The 19,590-nt window shown below is 43.3% G+C and overlaps 1 protein-coding gene across 6 annotated transcripts in view; it reads left to right on the top strand.

Annotated features, from left to right (window-relative positions):
* LOC141103577 (torsin-1A-interacting protein 2-like) overlaps nucleotides 1-19,590 on the top strand; it is a 76,224-nt gene that overhangs the window by 16,790 nt on the left and 39,844 nt on the right. For 2 of the 6 annotated variants that reach the window (XM_073593322.1, XM_073593321.1), the window contains exons 6-8: nucleotides 5,876-5,929; nucleotides 6,064-6,105; nucleotides 17,905-17,958. In XM_073593322.1, the coding sequence (XP_073449423.1) occupies nucleotides 5,876-5,929; nucleotides 6,064-6,105; nucleotides 17,905-17,958 (150 nt within the window). The remainder of the gene's footprint in view (nucleotides 1-5,875; nucleotides 5,930-6,063; nucleotides 6,106-17,904; nucleotides 17,959-19,590) is intronic. The other 4 variants (XM_073593325.1, XM_073593323.1, XM_073593324.1 and 1 more) reach the window with 3 other exon arrangements.

The raw sequence follows: 19,590 nt of genomic DNA, 5'->3' as shown, positions 1-19,590 counted from the left end.
TTTGCCCAATTTGTTGTGTATATTGTGAAAAATGGTGTGACGCCGAGTAAAAAGATACCTAACATGTTATGCTTTAAAATTGCATGCACTTGTGGAATGGCGACAAATTATGGTACTAAAAAAAATCTCCTTAGGCGACATTTAAAATTTTTTAACGGTTACCAGTTTAGAGTTACAAAGAAGGTGTTTTACTAGACTTATTGCTCTCACTGGAAGGATCGCTGCAATACCTCACATGTGTGATTTGAACGCTGTTTACATTTGCGGGCGTGACTTGCGTGTGAGTTTTCTTTGGTGCGCGAGCAGACAGGGGCTCTTTTAAAAGAAATAAATAAATGTTCTTATTTTTACAATGTTCCTCTTAAAATAAAAATTCTGATCACTTTTATTGCTGTCATAAGGAATGTAAACTTCCCTTGTGACGGTAATAGGCAATGACCAGTTCTCTTTATGGAGGAATTTATTTATTTTTATTTATTATTTGGTGTCTAAAAGACCCCAAACCCCTCCTCTGCACTTCAAAGTATTCAAAATGCCAAAATTTGGCATTTTGGAATACAGGGGGTCCCCTAGTTACAAACATCCAACTTACAAACGACTCCTACTTACAAACGGAAGGAGACAACAGGAAGTAAGAGGAAATCTACCCCTAGGAAGGGAAATTCACTACTGTAAGATCTATTATGGGGAAAAGGTGTCTCCACTGATGCTTTATCACCAAGGCTTATTTCCACAACAACCCAAAATTTTCAAAATCCAATTATCATTGGGACAGAAAGTGAGGTGAAATCTTCTGAACAGGAGCACACACAGCAAAAAAAATTTTACAGGGGTGTTAACCCTTCCCTATGTTATCCAAAAAGCTTAAAAATAGATTTTTTGGGTGGAGCTACACTTAAAAAATGCACCTGTTCCGACTTACAAACAGATTCAACTTAAGAACAAACCTACAGTCCCTAACTTGTTTGTAACCCGGGGACAAGCTGTAATAGGGATTTTTTTAAAATCTGCTCCGTTGGCTGCCGAGTAAACTGAAAGTGACATCGCTTCTGGGTTGCTACATCTGAGACCCGATTTGAAGCCGATTCTGGATTTGCTCGGGACTCCAGCCAGCCGGCGGACGTGCCGGCTGGTCGCTCGGGTCTCCCAGGGGGCCAGGAGACCTGGGCGGAGCAACGGAAGGCGGCGGGAGGGGACGTCCTTTTCCACTGCTTGTGATAATGGCCGAGTGGCTGCTTAGCCGCATCGGTTATTATCCCTTGAAAGCTGACCGCCAGCTCTAAAAAACGGTACCGGGGTGATGCCGACAAATTATGGTACTAATAGGCATCACCCCGGTTTAACCCCTGCATCAAAATGATGTACACGATTTTGCGTGAGTTTAGAACCCCTTTCACACTGGGGCCACAGTAGCCGTAAAGCGCTTTAGCGCTGTTTAAGCAGCGCTTTAGCACCGCTTTCGTTTGCTAGCGGGGCGGTTTTAACCCCTAAAAAGGGGTTAAATACACCAGTTTTGCGGTGCTTTCAAATCGCTTTTCAGGTGCTTTGAAAGCCCTGCCCATTCATTCCAATGGGCAAGGGAATTTTGGGAGCACTAAATACAGCGCTGCCAACCAGCCCCAAAGATTCTGCTTGGAGGACTTTTCCTAACTTCCCACAAGCGCACCGCCCAAGTGTGAAAAGTCACACTAGAATGAATGGGAGGCGGTTTTCAGGTGCTTAGCAGAGGTCATTTCCAGCGCTAAAGCGCCTGAAAACCACCCCACTGTGAAAGGGGTCTAAAACTGGGTAAGGAACAGCCAAACTCTGCTACTAAGGTAGGTTGTGGAATACAGTTTCATGTCACAGGTCATACATCATGCCAAAACTGAGCACAGCAACCAGATACAAGGTAGTTACTGTTGGGTCCATATATATAAATTTGGACACAGGCTCAATTTTTTCGTTTTTTTTTTCAGGTATTTACCAAAACATATTCAAGCTATAGTTATATAATGGATATGGGCTGAAAGTGCACACACTTTATTTGAGGGTATGTACGTCCAAATCGGAGGAAGGGTTTAGGAATTTTTCAAGGGACCAAAAGTAATTGGACAATTGAATCAAAAGCTGTTTCATGGCCAGGTGTGGGCTACTCCTTCATTATTTTTTCATCAGTTAAGCAGATAAAAGGTCTGGAGTTGATTCTAAGTGTGGTATTTGCATTTGGAATCTATTGCTGTGAACCTAAATCATGCGTTCAAAGGAGCTGTCCATGCAAGTAAAACAGGCCATTGTACTGTAATGCCCTGTACACACGATTGGACATTCCGACAACAAATTCCATCTAATTTTTTCCGACGGATGTTGGCTCAAACTTGTCTTGTTGGTCGGAAATTCCAAACGTCAAGAACGCGGTGACGTACAACGAGCCGAGAAAAAATGAATTTCAATAGCCAGTGCTGCTCTTCTGCTTGATTCCTAGCATGCGTGGCACTTTGTGTGTCGGAATTGTCTACACACGATCGGAATTTACGTGATCGGATTTTGTTGTCGGAAAATTTTATAGCTTGCTCTCAAACTTTGTGTGTCGGAAATTCCGATGGAAACTGTCCGATGGAGCCTACACACGGTCGGAATTTCCGACAACAAGCTCCGATCGCATGTTTTCCGTCGGAAAGTCCAACCGTGTGTACAGGGCTTAAGTCTTCAAAAACTAAACACATCCATCAGAGAGATAGCAGCAACATTAGGAGTTGCCAAATCAACAGTTTGGTACATTCTGAGGAAAGAACGCACTGGTTAGATTGGCATCATAAAAAGGCCTGGACGTCCATGGAACACAACAGTGATGGATGATCGCAGGATCCTCTCTGTGGTAAAGAAAAACCCATTCACAACATCCAGACACTCTCCAGGAGTGGGCGTGTCATTGTCAAAGTCTACAATCAGGGGAAGACGTCACAAGAGCAAATACACCACAAGGTGCAAACCATTCATAAGCCTGAAGAATAGAAAAGCAAGATTAGACTTTGGCAAAAAACATCTAAAAAAGAAAAGAAAAAAAAGCCAGACCAGTTCTGGAAAAGCATTCTTTGGACGGATAAAACTAAGATTAATCTGTACCAGAATGACGGGAAGAAAAAAAGTGTGGAGAAGGCTTGGAACAGTTCATGATCCAAAGCACACAATGTCATCTGTAAAACATGGTGGAGGCAGTGTGATGGCATAGGCATGCATGGCTTCCACTGGCACTGGGTTATTGGTGTTTTTATTGATGATGTGACAGAGGACAGAAGCAGCTGGATGAATTCTGCAGTGTTTAGAGATATAGACCCCTTTCACACTGAGGTGCTTTACAGGCGCTATAGTGCTAAAACTAGTGCCTGCATAGCGCCTGTAAAGAGCCTCTCCTTTCACTCCAATGTGAAAGCCCATGGAGCTGGCAGGACGCTCAAAGTCCTGCAAGCACCATCTTTGAGGCGCTGTAGGAGCGGTGTATACACCACTCCTAAAGTGCCCCATGCCCATTGAAATCAATGGGCAGCCCAGCCAAAGCGCCGCTACAGCTTTGCGGGTGCTTTTAACCCCTTTTTGGCCGTAAGCGGGGGTTAAAAATGCACCGCTAGCGCGGCACTGCTCCCTGTGAAAGCGCCCTTACTGTCAGCCAATATTCAGCCAAATTCAGCAAAGTTGATTGGACGGCGCTTCACAGTACAGATGGACAGTGATTCAAAACACACTGCAAAAGCAACCCAGGTGCTTTTGAAAGAAAAGTGGAATATTCTGCAATGGTTGAGTCAATCACCTGATCTCAACCCAATTGAGCAGAAAGACCCACAACTGAAAACAGCTACAGTTAGAGCCTGGCAAAGCATTAGAAAGGAGGAAATCCAGGCTTTGGTAATGTCCATGGGTTCCAGACTTAAGGCAGTCATTGCCAGTAAAGGATTCTCAACAAAATATTAAAAATGAACATTTTATTTATGATTATATTAATTTGTCCAATTAAATTTGAGCCCCTGAAAATGGGGAGTCTGTATAAAAATGGTTGCAGTTCCTAAAATCTGTACTTGATATTTCTGTTCAACGCCTTGAATTAAAGCTGAAGGTCTTCACTTCAAATTAATTTGGATTGTTTCTTTTAATTTTATTCTGGTGGCATACAGAGCCAAAAGTATGAAAATTGTGCCTGTGTCACAACGGTCTCTCCCAGGCAAAGATTTCAAAGCACTGGGGGTTTCAAGATGTGCTAGATAAACGAGCAAAATATCCTGTCAGCGCTATGGGTGGAAGGGCCCTCAATGATGTAGATCTAAATGATGGCCCAGAAACAGCTCCTCTTCTCTATTGTGAAAAAATATGAGACAATCACCGCAGGGAGCTTAGACTCTACTTCAGTCTTGCTGCCCACTTCAGATGGAGTAAAGCAAAACTGAAGCAAAAGCAAGAAGGCAGCGCACCAGGCTTATTGCATTACCATTTAATTAGTAAATCCAACTTCCAATGTACTCACAAAAGTACAGGATAACGTGCATGTATCACTATCCAGTCCCAACACTGTATTCATGTCCATCCACAGGGGCATAGCTTACATGATTCAGGGGCTGTGCCCTCTTCATCAGAGCTGATTAAAGGTCTTCTGGTAATGCACTAGACTGGTGTACCTTATTTTTGGTTTCAAGTTGTGCTGTTCAAACTCTTTTGAACAAGCAGAAAGAAATGGGCCACGTTGAGGACTGTAGACAATCCGCTAAGGAAACTGTTGTAAACCCTTACATATAGCCAGTGAAGTGACTGGCCTTAGATGATACACAGTGATGAAACAAATCCTCCTACATAAGTTGTACCTGTTTATCTGCAGTCTTCTCTACATCTGTCAGAAAATGGGGTGGAGAGCTGAAGTTACTCTGCAGAGCTCAGTGAGGCAAACTCTTAGAGCTGATTGGAGGGAAGGGACACATCCCCTTCGTGCAGGAGCAGAGCTGAGGCTGTCAAACAGCTGGAGCTCCCCGTCACCATTTTTTGCATGGTGTCAGAAAAACTTGTCAGAAGTGATTCATGCAGATAGCAGAGGAACAAAGCAGCAGACAGAAATAACACTTAGCTGCATTTCTGCAAATGGAGTTGGAGATTTGGTCAGGATCATGTCATATCATGCATGCTGAGAAATACAGGCAGATAGTTATCCATCATGCCATACCATCAGGTAGGTACGTGATTGGCCCCAAATTTATTCTTCATAAGGACAACTACCCCAAATGTACAACCAAGGTCACCAAGAACTATCTTCAGTTAAAAGAACAACAAGGAGTCCTAGAAGTGATGGTTTGCCCCCCGCAGAGCCCTGATCTTAACATCATTGAGTGTGTCTGGGATTACATGGAGGGACAGAAAGATTTTAGGCATCCTACATCCACAGATCTGTGCTTAGTTCTCCTAGATATTTGGAACAACCTACCTGCTGAGTATCTAGAATATTTAATGCTGTTTTGAAGGCAAAGGGTGGTCACATCAAATATTGATTTAATTTGGATCTCTCTTTTTGTTCTGTTTACTTTTCATTTTGTTAATTGATAAAAATAAACTAATTCTATTTTTGAAAGCATTCTTAATTCACAGTGTTTTTCACACCTGCCTAACACTTGCACAGTACTGTATACCAACTGTGTGTTTATTATTTGCTTGGAGTTCCGATGTAATGTCTGTTAAAAGGCCAAAAGAGGATCTTGCTCTCCTGGTGGATTTTCCAAAATAATAAGTTAACAGCTAAATGGGAATAAGAAATGTGACCACTTTTCAGTATTTTTTCAAGTCTAGTCATAAATTGGAAAATTGACATTTCATCAAACCATGATCAATAAGTGTGATCTTCTGTTTATTTTTGTCATTGTAGATGTTAAAAACGATCCACTCGATATCAAGCCCAACAGATACGACAATACTTTTGGTATTTTATAGTTCTTTTATTTGTTTTTTTTTTTTTTTTATAATTACAAGGAGATGTCTCCTTGTAAATACACATCATGCAGTCCTTCCTTTTTTTTTGTCTGCCCTTTTAATTCCCTGTCTGTCATTCCACAGCCGAGAAGAAAGAATTTTCCCACAAACAAGCACCAAAAAAAGGTACAAATGGTTTCTGCTTCTTGTGTTTAGTCCAAGGCTTAATTGCCTCAATGTTCTTGCTTTTTTTTATCTCTTGTATTCATATGTTTTTATATATAAAATTTACCAGCTTAATGTGGTTGCATAGTGCTTGTGCCGTGTAATTTTTCCCATTGTATGATGTAAAATACCTGGTTGATCCTGCTCGTTCCTGTGTCCCCCTGTGTGTGCTAATCATGATAATCATGGCTGCTGATCCATGATACTGTGGTCAGTTTATAATGCCTCCGTCATACTGCTCTCTGCTATGAGTCTCTCCTTCTTTGCCTGTCAGCAATGTAGTCTGTGTAAGAACCGATCTCCTCCCCGCCCCTCCTTTCCCCTCCTCAGACTATTCCTGTAATGCATTAGTAATGTATTAAAATCACTGGTATCCCCTCTGTTTTAGGCAGATATAAAGCACTGTGTGTCAATCTAAAAAAAATTGTATTCCTCAATTTTATAGAGCTTTGCCTTAGAAAGCGGAGCTGTATAAAAATAATTAGGAATATAATCTTTAAAAAAACGACACACACTATTTTTGTAGTGAGCCTCCGGGACAGGAGGACTCTGTCTGCCGGTGACCCGCGATCACCTAGTACAGAGGTAGAACAGGGATCTGCCAGTGTGAACAAATGGATCCCCGTTCTGACAGGAGACATGTCAGAGATTTACTTTTCCACAGTGATCGGGAACAGTGATCTCTGTCATGTCCCTGGCAGCCCATCCCCCTACAGTTAGAACACGCTGAGGGAACACAGTTAACCACTTGATCGCCCCTAGTGTTAACCCCTTCCCTGGCAGTGTCATTTTTCATTGATCGGTTGAATATACCAGTAAGAGGATCCTGGAGTGATATATTTTGAAGGCTGGGGCTGGATAGTCACTGGTTTAACCACTTCAGCCCCGGAAGGTTTTACCCCCTTCCTGACCAGAGCACTTTTTACAATTTGGCACTGGGTCGCTTTAACTGCTAATTGCGTGGTCATGCAATGTTGTACCCAAATGAAATTTGCGTCCTTTTCTTCCCACAAATAGAGCTTTCTTTTGATGGTATTTGATCCTCCTGCGGTTTTTATTTTTTGCGCTATAAACGGAAAAAGACTTATTTTCAACTTTTTGTTAAAATTCAATAAACTTAATTTTAGTCATACATTTAGGCCAAAATGTATTCAGCCAAATGTCTTTGTTAAAAAAAAAAGTCAATAAGCGTATATTTATTGGTTTGCGCAAAGTTATAGCGTCTACAAACTAGGGTACATTTTCTGAAATTAACACAACTTTTAGTTTGACTGCCTATCTCATTTCTTGAGGTGCTAAAATGGCAGGGCAGTACAACCCCCCCCCCCCCCCCCAAATGACCCAATTTTGGAAAGTAGACACCCCAAGGAAATTGCTGAGAGAGGTATGTTGAGCCCATTGAATATTTTATCTTTTTGTCCCAAGTGATTGAATAATGACAAAAAAAAAAAAAATATTTTACAAAAAGTTGTCACTAAATGATATATTGCTCACACAGGCCATGGTTATATGCGGAATTGCACCCCAAAATACATTTTGCTGCTTCTCCTGAGTACGGGGATACCACCTGTGTGGGACTTTTTGAGAGTCTAGCCGCTTACGTGGCCCCCGAAAACCAATCACCGCCTTCAGGATTTCTAAGGGCGTAAATTTTTGATTTCACTCCTCACTACCTATGACAGTTTTAAAGGCCATAAAATGCTAAGATGGCACAACCCCCCCCCCCCAAATGACCCCATTTTGGAAAGTAGACACCCTAAGCTATTTGATGAGAGGCATGTCGAGTCCATGGAATATTTTATATTTCACCACAAGTTGCGGGAAAATGACAAACTTTTTTTTTTTTTTTTTTGCACAAAGTTGTCACTAAATGATATATTGCTCAAACATGCCATGGGCATATGTGGAATTGCACCCCAAAATACATTCTGCTGCTTCTCCTGAGTACGGGGATACCACATGTGTGGGACATCTTGGGAGCCTAGCTGCGTACAAAGATCTCTCCTCTGCCCTCAAAGCACCTGACCACACCAAGATCGGTGTGATAAAATGCTTTCCCAATTTCCCAATGGGGCTGTTTACATCCGGCGAAATCTAAGTCATGAAATGCTCGTAGCTTCTGGTTTCTTAGGCCATAGAGATGATTTGAGCCATTCTGGTCTCTGATCAGCTCTAAGGTCAGCTGGACGAATCGCCGGCTGCATTCCTGGGTTCCCTGTTGGGACAGGAGAGCCAGAGAAAACCGGTGGGGGGGGGGGGGGGGGCACTGCTTGTAAAAGCAGCCTAGAGGCTAATTAGCCGCTAGGATGGCTTTTACATGAAAGCCGACCGCTTGCTGAAAAGGATGATACCTAAACCGGCAGGCATCATTCTGGTATAACCACTCAAAGTTCAGCAACATACCAGTACGTTGCTGGCCCTTGTTGCATATATTGTAATCTTTTTTTTTTTTCATGCAGCCTGTGGGCTGAACGAAAAAAAGAGATTGATCGGTGGGTATGCCCACCATTAGAATACCTCCTTTCATCCACCCACTTCTAATGATGGGCATACATGCACCATTTATATATGCCGAAGCATGGGGGCATCCGCCCCAAAAGTTAGGAGCAAATCGCTCCTCCGCCCCTGCTGCCCCCATGCTTCGGCATATATGCACTTTTTTTTAACTGTGGTGGTGAAATCACCTCCGACAGCGCTGGAGTCACGGCTTTATGTATAGTGGGAGCAAACGCTGTTGCTGTCGAGATAAATAAATCCGCGCTGCAACTGAATGGCGTACCTGCTAAGCAAATGATAGTTAACAATAAAACAAAGTAACATTACAGTATAACAGTAAGACTTGCCATACCTGCAAAGCAAATAAAAAAAAAAAATAGTAAAAAATAAAACATTTTTTAACGCAACCTGTGCCTAAAATATATATATGCCGAAGCATGGGGGCATCCATCCGCAAAAGGTAGGTGCAAATCGCTCCTCTGCCCCTGCTGCCACCACGCTTCGGCATATATGCTGAAGTATGTAACTGTGGTGGTGAAATCACCTCCGACAGCGCTGGAGTCACGGCTTTATGTATCGTGGGAGCAAACGCTGTTGCTGTCAAGATAAATAAATCCGCACTGCAGCTGAATGGCGTACCTGAAAACAAAAAAATGGTTAACAATAACACACAGTAAACAGTAAAGTATAAAAAATGTCATACCTGAAAAGCAAACATGATAAAACATAACAACAATAAAACATTGCAGAATAGAATACAGTAAAAAAGAGCAGAACAATAGAGAGAGAACACTAAAACGACAACTATTTATTATTTTTTTTATAACTAACTTTTGTAATTATAACCAGTTCCAGGTTTGGGTCTCTCAAAATGTGATGGCATCTTGGGAGACCCTGTGAAAGTGTGCCTAGTCTGTGCAATGCTGTACCCTACGCTAAAACTCAACTAGTGTATGGTAGCTCTCAAAACATTCACTAATGCAAAGACCAGGATTGTCAGGACAGGAGGGACAATAATAGCGGGTGTCACGCCTATATCCACGCTTTCTGCAGAAACAACATTTTCTTTGGGGGGCTCGTTGGGTAGGGGTACGCGGGAGGACATAAGGAAAATGCCTCTAATGCAGCCAGCTTACTGCATTTGGATTGGGAAGGTGAGGTGGAGCACCGTCTGGAAACAGAAGGGCTCTGACGATCTCTTCCTGGAATTTAAGGAAGGATCCAGTCCGTCCTGAAGCTCTGTATAGCACATGAGCCTTTAGCAAAGCCAATTGAAATAAGTATACAGACACTTTTTTTTATACCAGCGTCTGGCCTTACGGGCAACAACTAGGTACGGCGCCAACAACTTGTTGAGGTCCACCCCTCCCATATTTTGGTTATATTCGTGGACACAGAGGGGTTTCTCCACAACACCAGTCGTTGTAGTAATTTGGACCGTCGTTTCTGCATGAAGGGAGGTGAGAACGAAAACATTCTTCTTATCCCTCCACTTCATAGCAAGCAAATTATTACACTGCAAGCAGGCTTTCTTCCCCATCCTAAGACGGGAATCTACAAGCCTCTGGGGAAAGCCCCAGCAATTAGATCGCACGGTGCCACATGCTCCAATCTGATGATCAAAAAGGTGACCAAAAAGTGGCACGCTCGTGTAATAATTGTCCACATATAATGGGTACCCCTTTCCGAATAAGGGTGACATCAAGTCCCACACAATCTTGCCAGCGCTTCCTATGTAGTCTGTGCAGTTTGTCAGCTCTACGTGACTATCTTATCCCTCGTAAACCATAAAACTACATGTATAGCCTGTGGCCCTGTCACAGAGCTTATACATCTTGACCCCGTATCTGGCACGCTTGCTGGGAAGGTACTGTTTGAATGACAAGCAGCCAGAAAACTTAATCAGGGACTCATCAACGCAGAAAACTTGTTAGGGAGTACACAAGTCTGCAAAACGTTGGTTGAAGTGGTTTACAAGGGGCCGAATTTTGTAGAGCCGATCGTATTCAGGGTCTCCACAAGGATGACAGAGTTCATTGTTGTTGAAGTGCATGAACCGCAAAATCTGCTCATATCATGCCCTGGTCATGGAGGCAGAGAACAAGGGCATATGGTGAATTGGGTCAGTGGACCAATATGACCGCAACTCACTCATTTTAGTTATGCCCATGTTGAGGGAAAGGCCCAGAAAGAGCTTAAATTCGGAAACCGTAATTGGTCTCCAATCTCTGGCAAGGGAGGACTGGGGAATAGTGGCGATGTGTTGACCAGCGTACAAGTTGTCTTGGTCCACAATAGATGTATAGAGATCTTTGGTGAAAAACAGCGAATAAAAATCAAGTGGCGTAAAATCAACTGTTTCCACCTGAATGCCGGGTTGGCCAGTGAATGGGGGAAGTACGGGTGCTGCAGAAGTGGTGGGTTCCCAATTAGGATTGGCGAATGCAGCAGGAAGGGCACTATGGGCACGATGGGCCTGTGTTCGTCTTCTTGGTGGCAGCGGGACACTACTAGTGCTTGCCACCTCGCCAGCTTGAACTGCACTTATGGGACTCACCACGTCACCATGTGTTACTGCAGTGCTGGATGTACGACCAGGGTGTACTAGGCCGCTGGTGCTTGCCAGTTCACTAGAAGGAATAGCGGCGCTAGTACTGCTCGGCTTCATACGAGAGCCCTGCGGTCCTTGCACCTCAACAGCAGAAGAAGAAGATTGGGGTCTGGTACGCCTGACCTTGGCAGGGACCACAACTCCGTCGTCGGAGCTATCTGTCATGGAGCCGCTGTCGTCTATAGGATCGTATTCTGAGCCTAAATCTGACAGATGAGTGACTTCCTCTTCACTGTCTGTCATGCTCAGAAACGTGTAGGCCTCTTCACTTGTGTACCTTCGATTCGCCATTTTGGGCTCTAAATTTAGTGGTACACTAGTGAGACTCACAGGCAAAAAAGCTCCTGACTGTTAGCGACTGTATCAAAACGCTACCAAAAAACTGTTAGCGATCAGGCCTGACTCTGTGAACGCTGCAGTTATGTGTTTAGTGTTTTGTAAGTGACAGTGATCGATCGATACTGCAATTGGGTGGGCTGGGCGGAGGGGCAAAACGCAGGTATCTAGGCTGATCCCGCTAACACTGCGTTTTTGGGAACCCTAAACTGCTGGGGACGCTAGTAAAGATCTGATCGGATCAGATATTGATCCGTTCAGATACTATACCACTAAGGGAGGTGTATGCTGCGTGCGTGGGTGTTAGCGGTACTGGCACTAACCTGACGCTGCCTGGGGCGACGCAGACCCTATCTGACCCTAAAACTTAACTTATCACCGCCGGGCAATTAGGGGGTTAAACCTTTTATTAGGTAATAAACGGAGGGTGCCCTGAAACTATAATAAACTAATAAACTAACCAGCGTCACCAGTAACAGTTATATGGTGATCACTGGTGAAAGGGTTAACTAGGGGGCAATCAGGGGGTTAAAACCTTTTATTAGGTAGTATATGGGGGTCCCTGACGCTATAAAACGCTGACGGCGAACCTAAATACTTACCTCCCTAACTAGCGTCACCTGTGACACTAATACAGCGATCAAAAAAAAATCGCTTAGTGACACTGGTGACGGGGGGTGATCACGGGGTTAACACTTTATTAGGGGGGGTTAGGGGGGTGCCCTAGACCTAAAGGGGCCTAACACTAACTGCCCTACCATTTATAACTGTCACAAACTGACACCAATGCAATAATCAGAAAAAACAAACTACTATTGTTGTCACTGTGACAGGGGGTACAGGGGGGTGATTGGGGGGTGAAAAGTATGCCTAGAGTGTTCTACTGTAATTGTAGTGTTGGTGCAAACTTACTTGATGTCTTCTCTCCTCGGCACCGGAACAAAAAGACCGGCTTGAGGAGAGATGACATCACTTCCTCCGCTTTTGTTTACATTACAGAAGCCGAGGAAGCCTGTCATTCGCCAGGAGCGATCGTGAGGGGGTGGCTATGAATCGGTGGCCTCCCACTCACCTCGGATTGCTCCTGACTAGAATCCGACCGCCGCAGGAACCGAGGTGGGGGGTGGGGTCCGATCGCACCTCCCTCCCGCGGGCAGGCAGGGACATACAGGTAAGCCCTTATGCCTGCCCGTGCCATTGTGCCGACGTACATCGGCGTGCGGCGGTCGGCAACTGGTTAAGGTGAGTGTTCTGAGAGCACATAACAGTTGTGTGAAGGCATAAAATGAATACATATTAGAGACGCCTCTAGCTCGAACTATATGGACTAGATGTTTTTGGGACTTGATTTAGTACACCATTTTGCACATTTATATTACATTATTGTTTGTGATAATTTATTACTGCACAAGATCACTTGTTTATTATTATCCATATATCTTAAAACAGAACAGAAGTTAGAAAATAAAAAATTGCGAGCAAGCTGATACATCTTGCAGAAGAGACTGTCGCTGTGTCACTTTTGCAATAAAACAAACTTACCTGCCTGTTTGCATTCTTATTTAGATTGCAAGTTGAGCTGCTCATGTACATTCTTGGCACACCTTGGTGCTGGAATGAATTGATGTGAATGCTCTGGCATTACGTTGTCCCCAGCCACCCAGTGAAGGCGGTCAAAGACCCGCCATGCAGAAGAAGCCAGGGAGAAGATGTAGGTACTGGAGGGGGGGCTCATAGATGTAGGAGCAGAGGTGAGCATTTACAGACTTTAGTTCCTCTTTAAACCCATAAAGCCTCATGCATACTGCAGCTGTCAAATGCCTGTTTAACTGTTTGATGTTTTTTTTTTTTTTCTTCCCTAAACGCCCCTCTGTTAGTCCATGCACACATTGGCATTTAGAGGGGTGTTTAGGGGCAGAAATCTGAATGCACCTAAATTGTGTTCAGGAGAGGAGATTTTGGGCAGAAAAAAATACCAGACTTTAGCTCTTGAAATGTTTTTTTATTTCAACGGCCAAAATGAAATAAATGCCCAAGTGATGGACACGCCTAAATGGGTTTACAAAATCACAACGTGTTTTTGAAGCTGCTTTTCTTCTGCTAGAAAAGTGTTTACAAAAGCTCTAGTGTGCATGAAGCCTTTAAAAAAAAATCTGTTGTACTTTTTAAGACGTGTAAGCTGGAGTTGAGCTTTACTTTGTTTCTTGCTTTCATTTAAAAAATATCTGCCATATCCTGTTTATAACGTTACAACAATCCTGTGCAATTTCATTACAGGATTTATGCTCGATCACAGAAAGTGTAAAATAGAAACTGCTGTGTCTACTGCGCTATTCGGCCGCTAGCGGGGCGGTTTTAACCCCTGCTAGCGGCCAAAAAAGGGTTAAATCCGCCTGCAAAATGCCACTGCAGCGGCGCGTTGCCGGTGCTGCCTATTGATTTCAATGGGCAGGAGCAGTGTATTCACCACTCCTACACTTCTGCAAAGAAGCAGTGTGAAAGCACTCAGGCTTTTTTCAGGCGCTATGCAGGTGCTATTTTTAGCGCTGTAGCACCTGAAAAACGCCTCCAGTGTGACAGGGGTAAGCAGCAGTGTACACGTGTTGATTAAGCCTAGGTTCACACTGATGTGATGTGGGAACCAGTGCGATTCCAGCGCCAGTTGCCACATTGTATCTCTCCCGTGGGCAGATCACACCACCCTCTGCAAACAGCTGTGGGTGTCAATACAATGTTAATGACACCCCCAGTTTAGTTCACAGATCGCAGTGCAAACTGTTAACTCGCACAGGAATCGGATCGCATAGGTGAGAACACCCATGTGATCTGATTCTAGTGCTGGGAAAAACAAGTCCCTGCAATTTTTTTCTGTGCCAAACCAATGCAAGTTCAGCCATACAATTTCATGGCTGAACTCGCATCTCACAGACATCGCATGTGATCGGCACCACAGGTGTGATCGCACTGGTGTGAACCTGGGCTGAAGCAGAGAAGAAAAGAAAAGCACAGTTCTACCCCAGCAAGGACACAGAGGGTTAATTACTAGAGAGTCTCTATTTCAGATAACAGGAGATAGGAGAAACAAAGTGGGAAAGTTGGAGCACAGATAAGCAGTGGCATGAGGTTTGCAGGGAGACACAGTGAGGATTGGTATTTCCTCTCACCCCTCCAGCTGAAGCCACAATTTGACAGCTCCATGTGTACCTGGGGTCACAACACAGGAAGAGAAACTGACATCTCTCCCACTGCTCTGTCTGTGTAGAGAGGAGGAGGGGGGAACTGTCTCCACATACTGTTTGAGAGAGAGACGTTCTCTGAACGCTGCAACCAGCAACTCCGGTGTTCTGTCAAATTCTCATTGAATGGGCTGACTCGGGAGCAGGGGGGGCGGCAGCTGCTGCCCCCCCCCCCCCCTCCCCAAAGTGCCGCCCCAGGCCTGGGCCTTGTCAGCCTAGGCCAAGACACAGCACTGCCAACGTCACCATCGGCCACGTGTGTCCCAGCATAGTTCCGGAAGCCGGGCCCAATATTCGCTTTCTTGCTCTCCTGCTCTTCAGCGTCATTTTGGGTTCATGACAGCTGCTGGACGACTCTCTCCCCCCCCATACAGAGACGTAGGATCTTACGAGGAATGCTACTCTGATATGCTTATATTTCATGGTGACTCTTGTAAGTGTGTTTTAACTTCTTCTTTCACATGAATAAACAGTTAAATGCTTCATTTAGAGGCGCCTTTTGTTTTTCTTCTGGGTACATAGCATGTATTGAGGACAGCAATGGCAACTCCAATATGTCCTACTACAGGTTTCCGGCAACGTAAAGATAGATTTCAGATAGCTACGGGTAAAATGTAATAAGTATGCCTCTCCAGGTGCTTTCTGAATCCAGGTTTGGGAAATAAATTGAGGCTAATTGGCTGCTATGTACAGCAGGAAGGTTTATTTTTAGCACAGTTTTATACATCGGGCCTTTACCACTTGCCGACTGGCTCACGCCAATGTGCGTTGACCATATGTCACGGTTGCACGAAATAACGTGCCCGTACGTTGCTGCATCATCGGTAGGCTAGCGTGCGTGCCGCGGGCTCGATCTCTGTTGGTGGCCCGCGATCGTGGCATGGGAGAGGCAGAACGGGGAGATGCCTATGTGAATAAGGCATTTCCCTATTCTGCCTAACAACATGACAGAGATCTACTGCTCCCAGTGATCGGGAGCAGTGATCTCTGTCATGTTCTAGTGAGCCCATCCCCCCTACAGTGAGAACACGCCCAGGGAACACACTTAACCCCTTGATCGCCCCCTAGTGTTTAACCCCTTCCCTGCCAGTGACATTTACACAATAATCAGTGCATTTTTATTGCACTGATCACTGTATAACTGTCGATGGTCCCAAAATAGTGTCAAGTGTCCGATCTGTCTGCTGCAATGTTGCAGTTATGATAAAAATCACAGATCGCCAACATTACTAAGAAAATAAAATAATAAAAATGCCATAAATCTATTCTCTATTTTGTGGACGCGATAGCTTTTGCGCAAACCAATCAATATACGCTTATTGCAATTAATTTTTTTTACCAAAAATATGTAGAATACATATCGGCCTAAACTGAGGAAGGAATATTTGTTTTTGTTTTTTTTAATATATATTATTTTTTTGGGGATATTTATTATAGCAAAAAGTAAAAAATATTGCTTTTTTTTTCAAAATGTTTGCTCTTTTTTTGTTTATAACGCAAAAAATAAAAACCACAGAGGTGATAAAATACCACCAAAAGAAAGCTCTATTTGTGGGGGAAAAAAACGTTAATTTTGTTAGGGTACAACGGCGCACGACCGCGCAAATTATCAGTTAAAGCGACGCAGTGCCGTATCGCACAAAAGGGCTTGGTCAGGAAGGGGGTAAATCCTTCCGTGGCTGAGGTGGTTAAAGTGAACCTGTCATGCATTCAGAATATCTTAAAAAAAAATCTACCATCTTGAGCCTGGTACACACTAATACGTTTTTTTATTTTTGTTTTTTTTCATTCAATCCAGCAGCCTGAATCGAAAAAAAAAATCGGACAGATCGCTGTACTAACACAAGCAATGTTCGTACAGTGATCTCCCCTGCTATGCTATTGTGGCTGCCAGTGCTAATATGATGCCGTTCGGATGGTGGTTTTCCAGCATGCCTGTGGACAGAAGGCGGTCGTGAGACTGGCTACTGTCGGACAGGGAGCTGTACACACAGGCTGAAAGTCATACGGTTCCTGACTGACCATTTTTGGCCTGTGTGTATTTGGCATTAGAGGACACCTCCTAATTGCCTCCCTTTTCCAGAAAAACTCATTGCTAGTAAAGATTTCAGCTTTAGGCTAACCCTAAAATTTGATGTTTTGTAATTTATTTTGGTGTGTGTGTGTGTGGTATCGCAGGTTTTACAGTATCTCACAAAAGTGAGTACACCCCTCACATTTTTGTAAATATTTTATTATATCTTTTCATGTGACAACACTGAAGAAATGACACTTTGCTACAATGTAAAGTAGTGAGTGTACAGCTTGTATAAGGCCCCTTTCACACTGGGGCGGTTTGCAGGCGTTATTGCGCTAAAAATAGCGCCTGCAAACCGCCCCTAAACAGCCTCCACTGTTTGTTCAGTGTGAAAGCCCGAGGGCTTTCACACTGAAGCGGTGCGCTGGCAGGAGAAGAAAAAAATCTCCTGTCAGCCGCATCTCTGGAGCGGTGAAGGAGCGGTGTATTCACCGCTCCTAAACCGCTCCTGCCCATTGAAATCAATGGGACAGCGCGGCTATAGCCGCGCTATACGAGGGGTTTTAACCCTTTTCTGGCCGCCAGCGGGGGGTTAAAACTGCACCACTAGCGGCCGAATACCGCGGTAAAACAGCGCTAAAAATAGCGCTGTTTTACCGCCGACACCCCCTACCGCCCCAGTGTGAAAGGGGCCTTACAGTGTAAATTTGCCATTCCCTCAAAATAACTCAACACACAGCCATTAATGTCTAAACCGCTGGCAACAAAAGTGAGTACAAAGTGTAGCAAAGTGTCATTTCTTCAGTGTTGTCACATGAAAAGATATAATAAAATATTTACAAAAATGTGAGGGGTGTATTCACTTTCGTGAGATGTATGTGTGTGTGTGTGTGTGTGTGTGTGTGTGTATATGTATATATATATATATATATATATATATATATATATATATATATATATATATATATATATAAATTTAATATTATTATTACTGCTGACTATATCTGTCTACCTTTTTTTTTTTTTTTTTTTTTTTTTTTTTTTTTTTTTTTTTTTTTTTCTAGCCAACGCCAGAGATTTACTACTGGATAAAAATAGAGTTGAAGTCTATTCTGATGGTATGTTTTTGTGTGTGTGTGTATTTGCAACACAATTATATGAAAGAATTCTCTGAGCATCCCCTTTTCAGTGCAGTACCATCCTACAACTAAAAAGCATTTTCAATTAAGAGACATTTGACGTCATGTATCAGTCTTATACCGACATACCTGCGTTAAATTATATACAGATTGAAGCCTTTCACTGGAACCATCTGAGGGATGGCTGCATTGTGTTGAAGGGGAACATATTTGAACATCCCAACAAGGGCTCCTGTCATCAGATCAAATAATATTATACATGCCAGTCTTCTTTTGTGATATACTTTTTGATCTGACCATGCAAGATGATCTATATTGGGGAAACTACACAAAAGATAAAGATCGGATAATCCATGTATAAAAAGAATCTAATGTTGAAGGTATCCAAACATTTTTTTATTCTCAAGCAGACCTCCACTAATGGTTTTGGATGATACAACTAGACCAAGGTAGGGGGGTAACCGCTTTTCAATTCTGAAAAAATGGGAGTTGTAATGGATTCACAAATGAAGTTCACTCCAAGGACCTAATGGACAGCTCTCAGCTGCCTTCCGCCGCTCTTCTCGGGCCTCCCGTCTCACCAGGAGACCCAAGCAGCGAGCTGGCGCATCCGCCGGCTAGGCTGAGACCTGAACAAAGCCAAATTCGGCTTTGATCGGGTCTCCAATGTAAAATTCGGAAGCGACGTCACTTCCAGTTTACTCGGCTGTCAATGCCACAGATTTAAAAAAAAATGACAGTTTTCAGAGTCGCTGATTTTGGCGATCTGAATACTTTTAAGTGCAAAGGAGGGATTTGGGGTCATTTAGACTTCCGGTCCCTCCATAAAGAGTACCTCTCACCACCTATTACTGTCACAAGGTCCTTGTGACAGCAATAAAAGTGATAAAATATTTTTTTTTTAAGGGACAATGGAAAAAAAAAATAAGGAGAAAAAAAATTATTTTAACCAATTCAGCCGCAGAAGGTTTTACCCCCTTCCTGACCAGAGCACTTTTTACAATTTCTGGCACTGCGCTGCCTTAACTGGTAATTGCGCGATCATGCAATGCTGTACCCAAACTAAATTTGCGTCCTTTTTTTTTTTTTTCCCCCACAAAGACCTCTTTTTGTATTGGTATTTGATCACCTCTGTGGTTTTTATTTTTTGCGATATAAGCGAAAGAAGACTGAAAATTTTGAAAATAAATGATATTTTCTACTTTTTGTTATAAAAAAAATACAATAAACTCAATTTTAGTCATACATTTAGGCCAAAATGTATTCGGCCACATGTCTTTGGTAAAAAAAAAAAATTCAATAAGCGTATATTTATTGGTTTGCGCAAAAGTTATAGTGTCTACAAACTAGGGTATATTTCCTGGAATTTACACAGCTTTTAGTTTATGACTGCCTATCTCATTTCTTGAGGTGCTAAAATGGCAGGGCAGTACAACCCCCCCCCCCCCCAAATGACCCCATTTTGGAAAGTAGACACCCCAAGGAAATTGCTAAGGGGCATGTTGAGCCCATTGAATATTTTATTTTTTTTGTCTTAAGTGATTGAACAATGAAAAAAAAAAATTTACAGTTGTCACTGAAATGATATATTGCTCAAACATGCCATGAGCA

This window comes from Aquarana catesbeiana, linkage group LG07, assembly GCF_042186555.1.
Source record: "Aquarana catesbeiana isolate 2022-GZ linkage group LG07, ASM4218655v1, whole genome shotgun sequence".
Taxonomy (NCBI): domain Eukaryota; kingdom Metazoa; phylum Chordata; class Amphibia; order Anura; family Ranidae; genus Aquarana; species Aquarana catesbeiana.
This window is presented reverse-complemented; position numbering and strand designations above follow the sequence as displayed.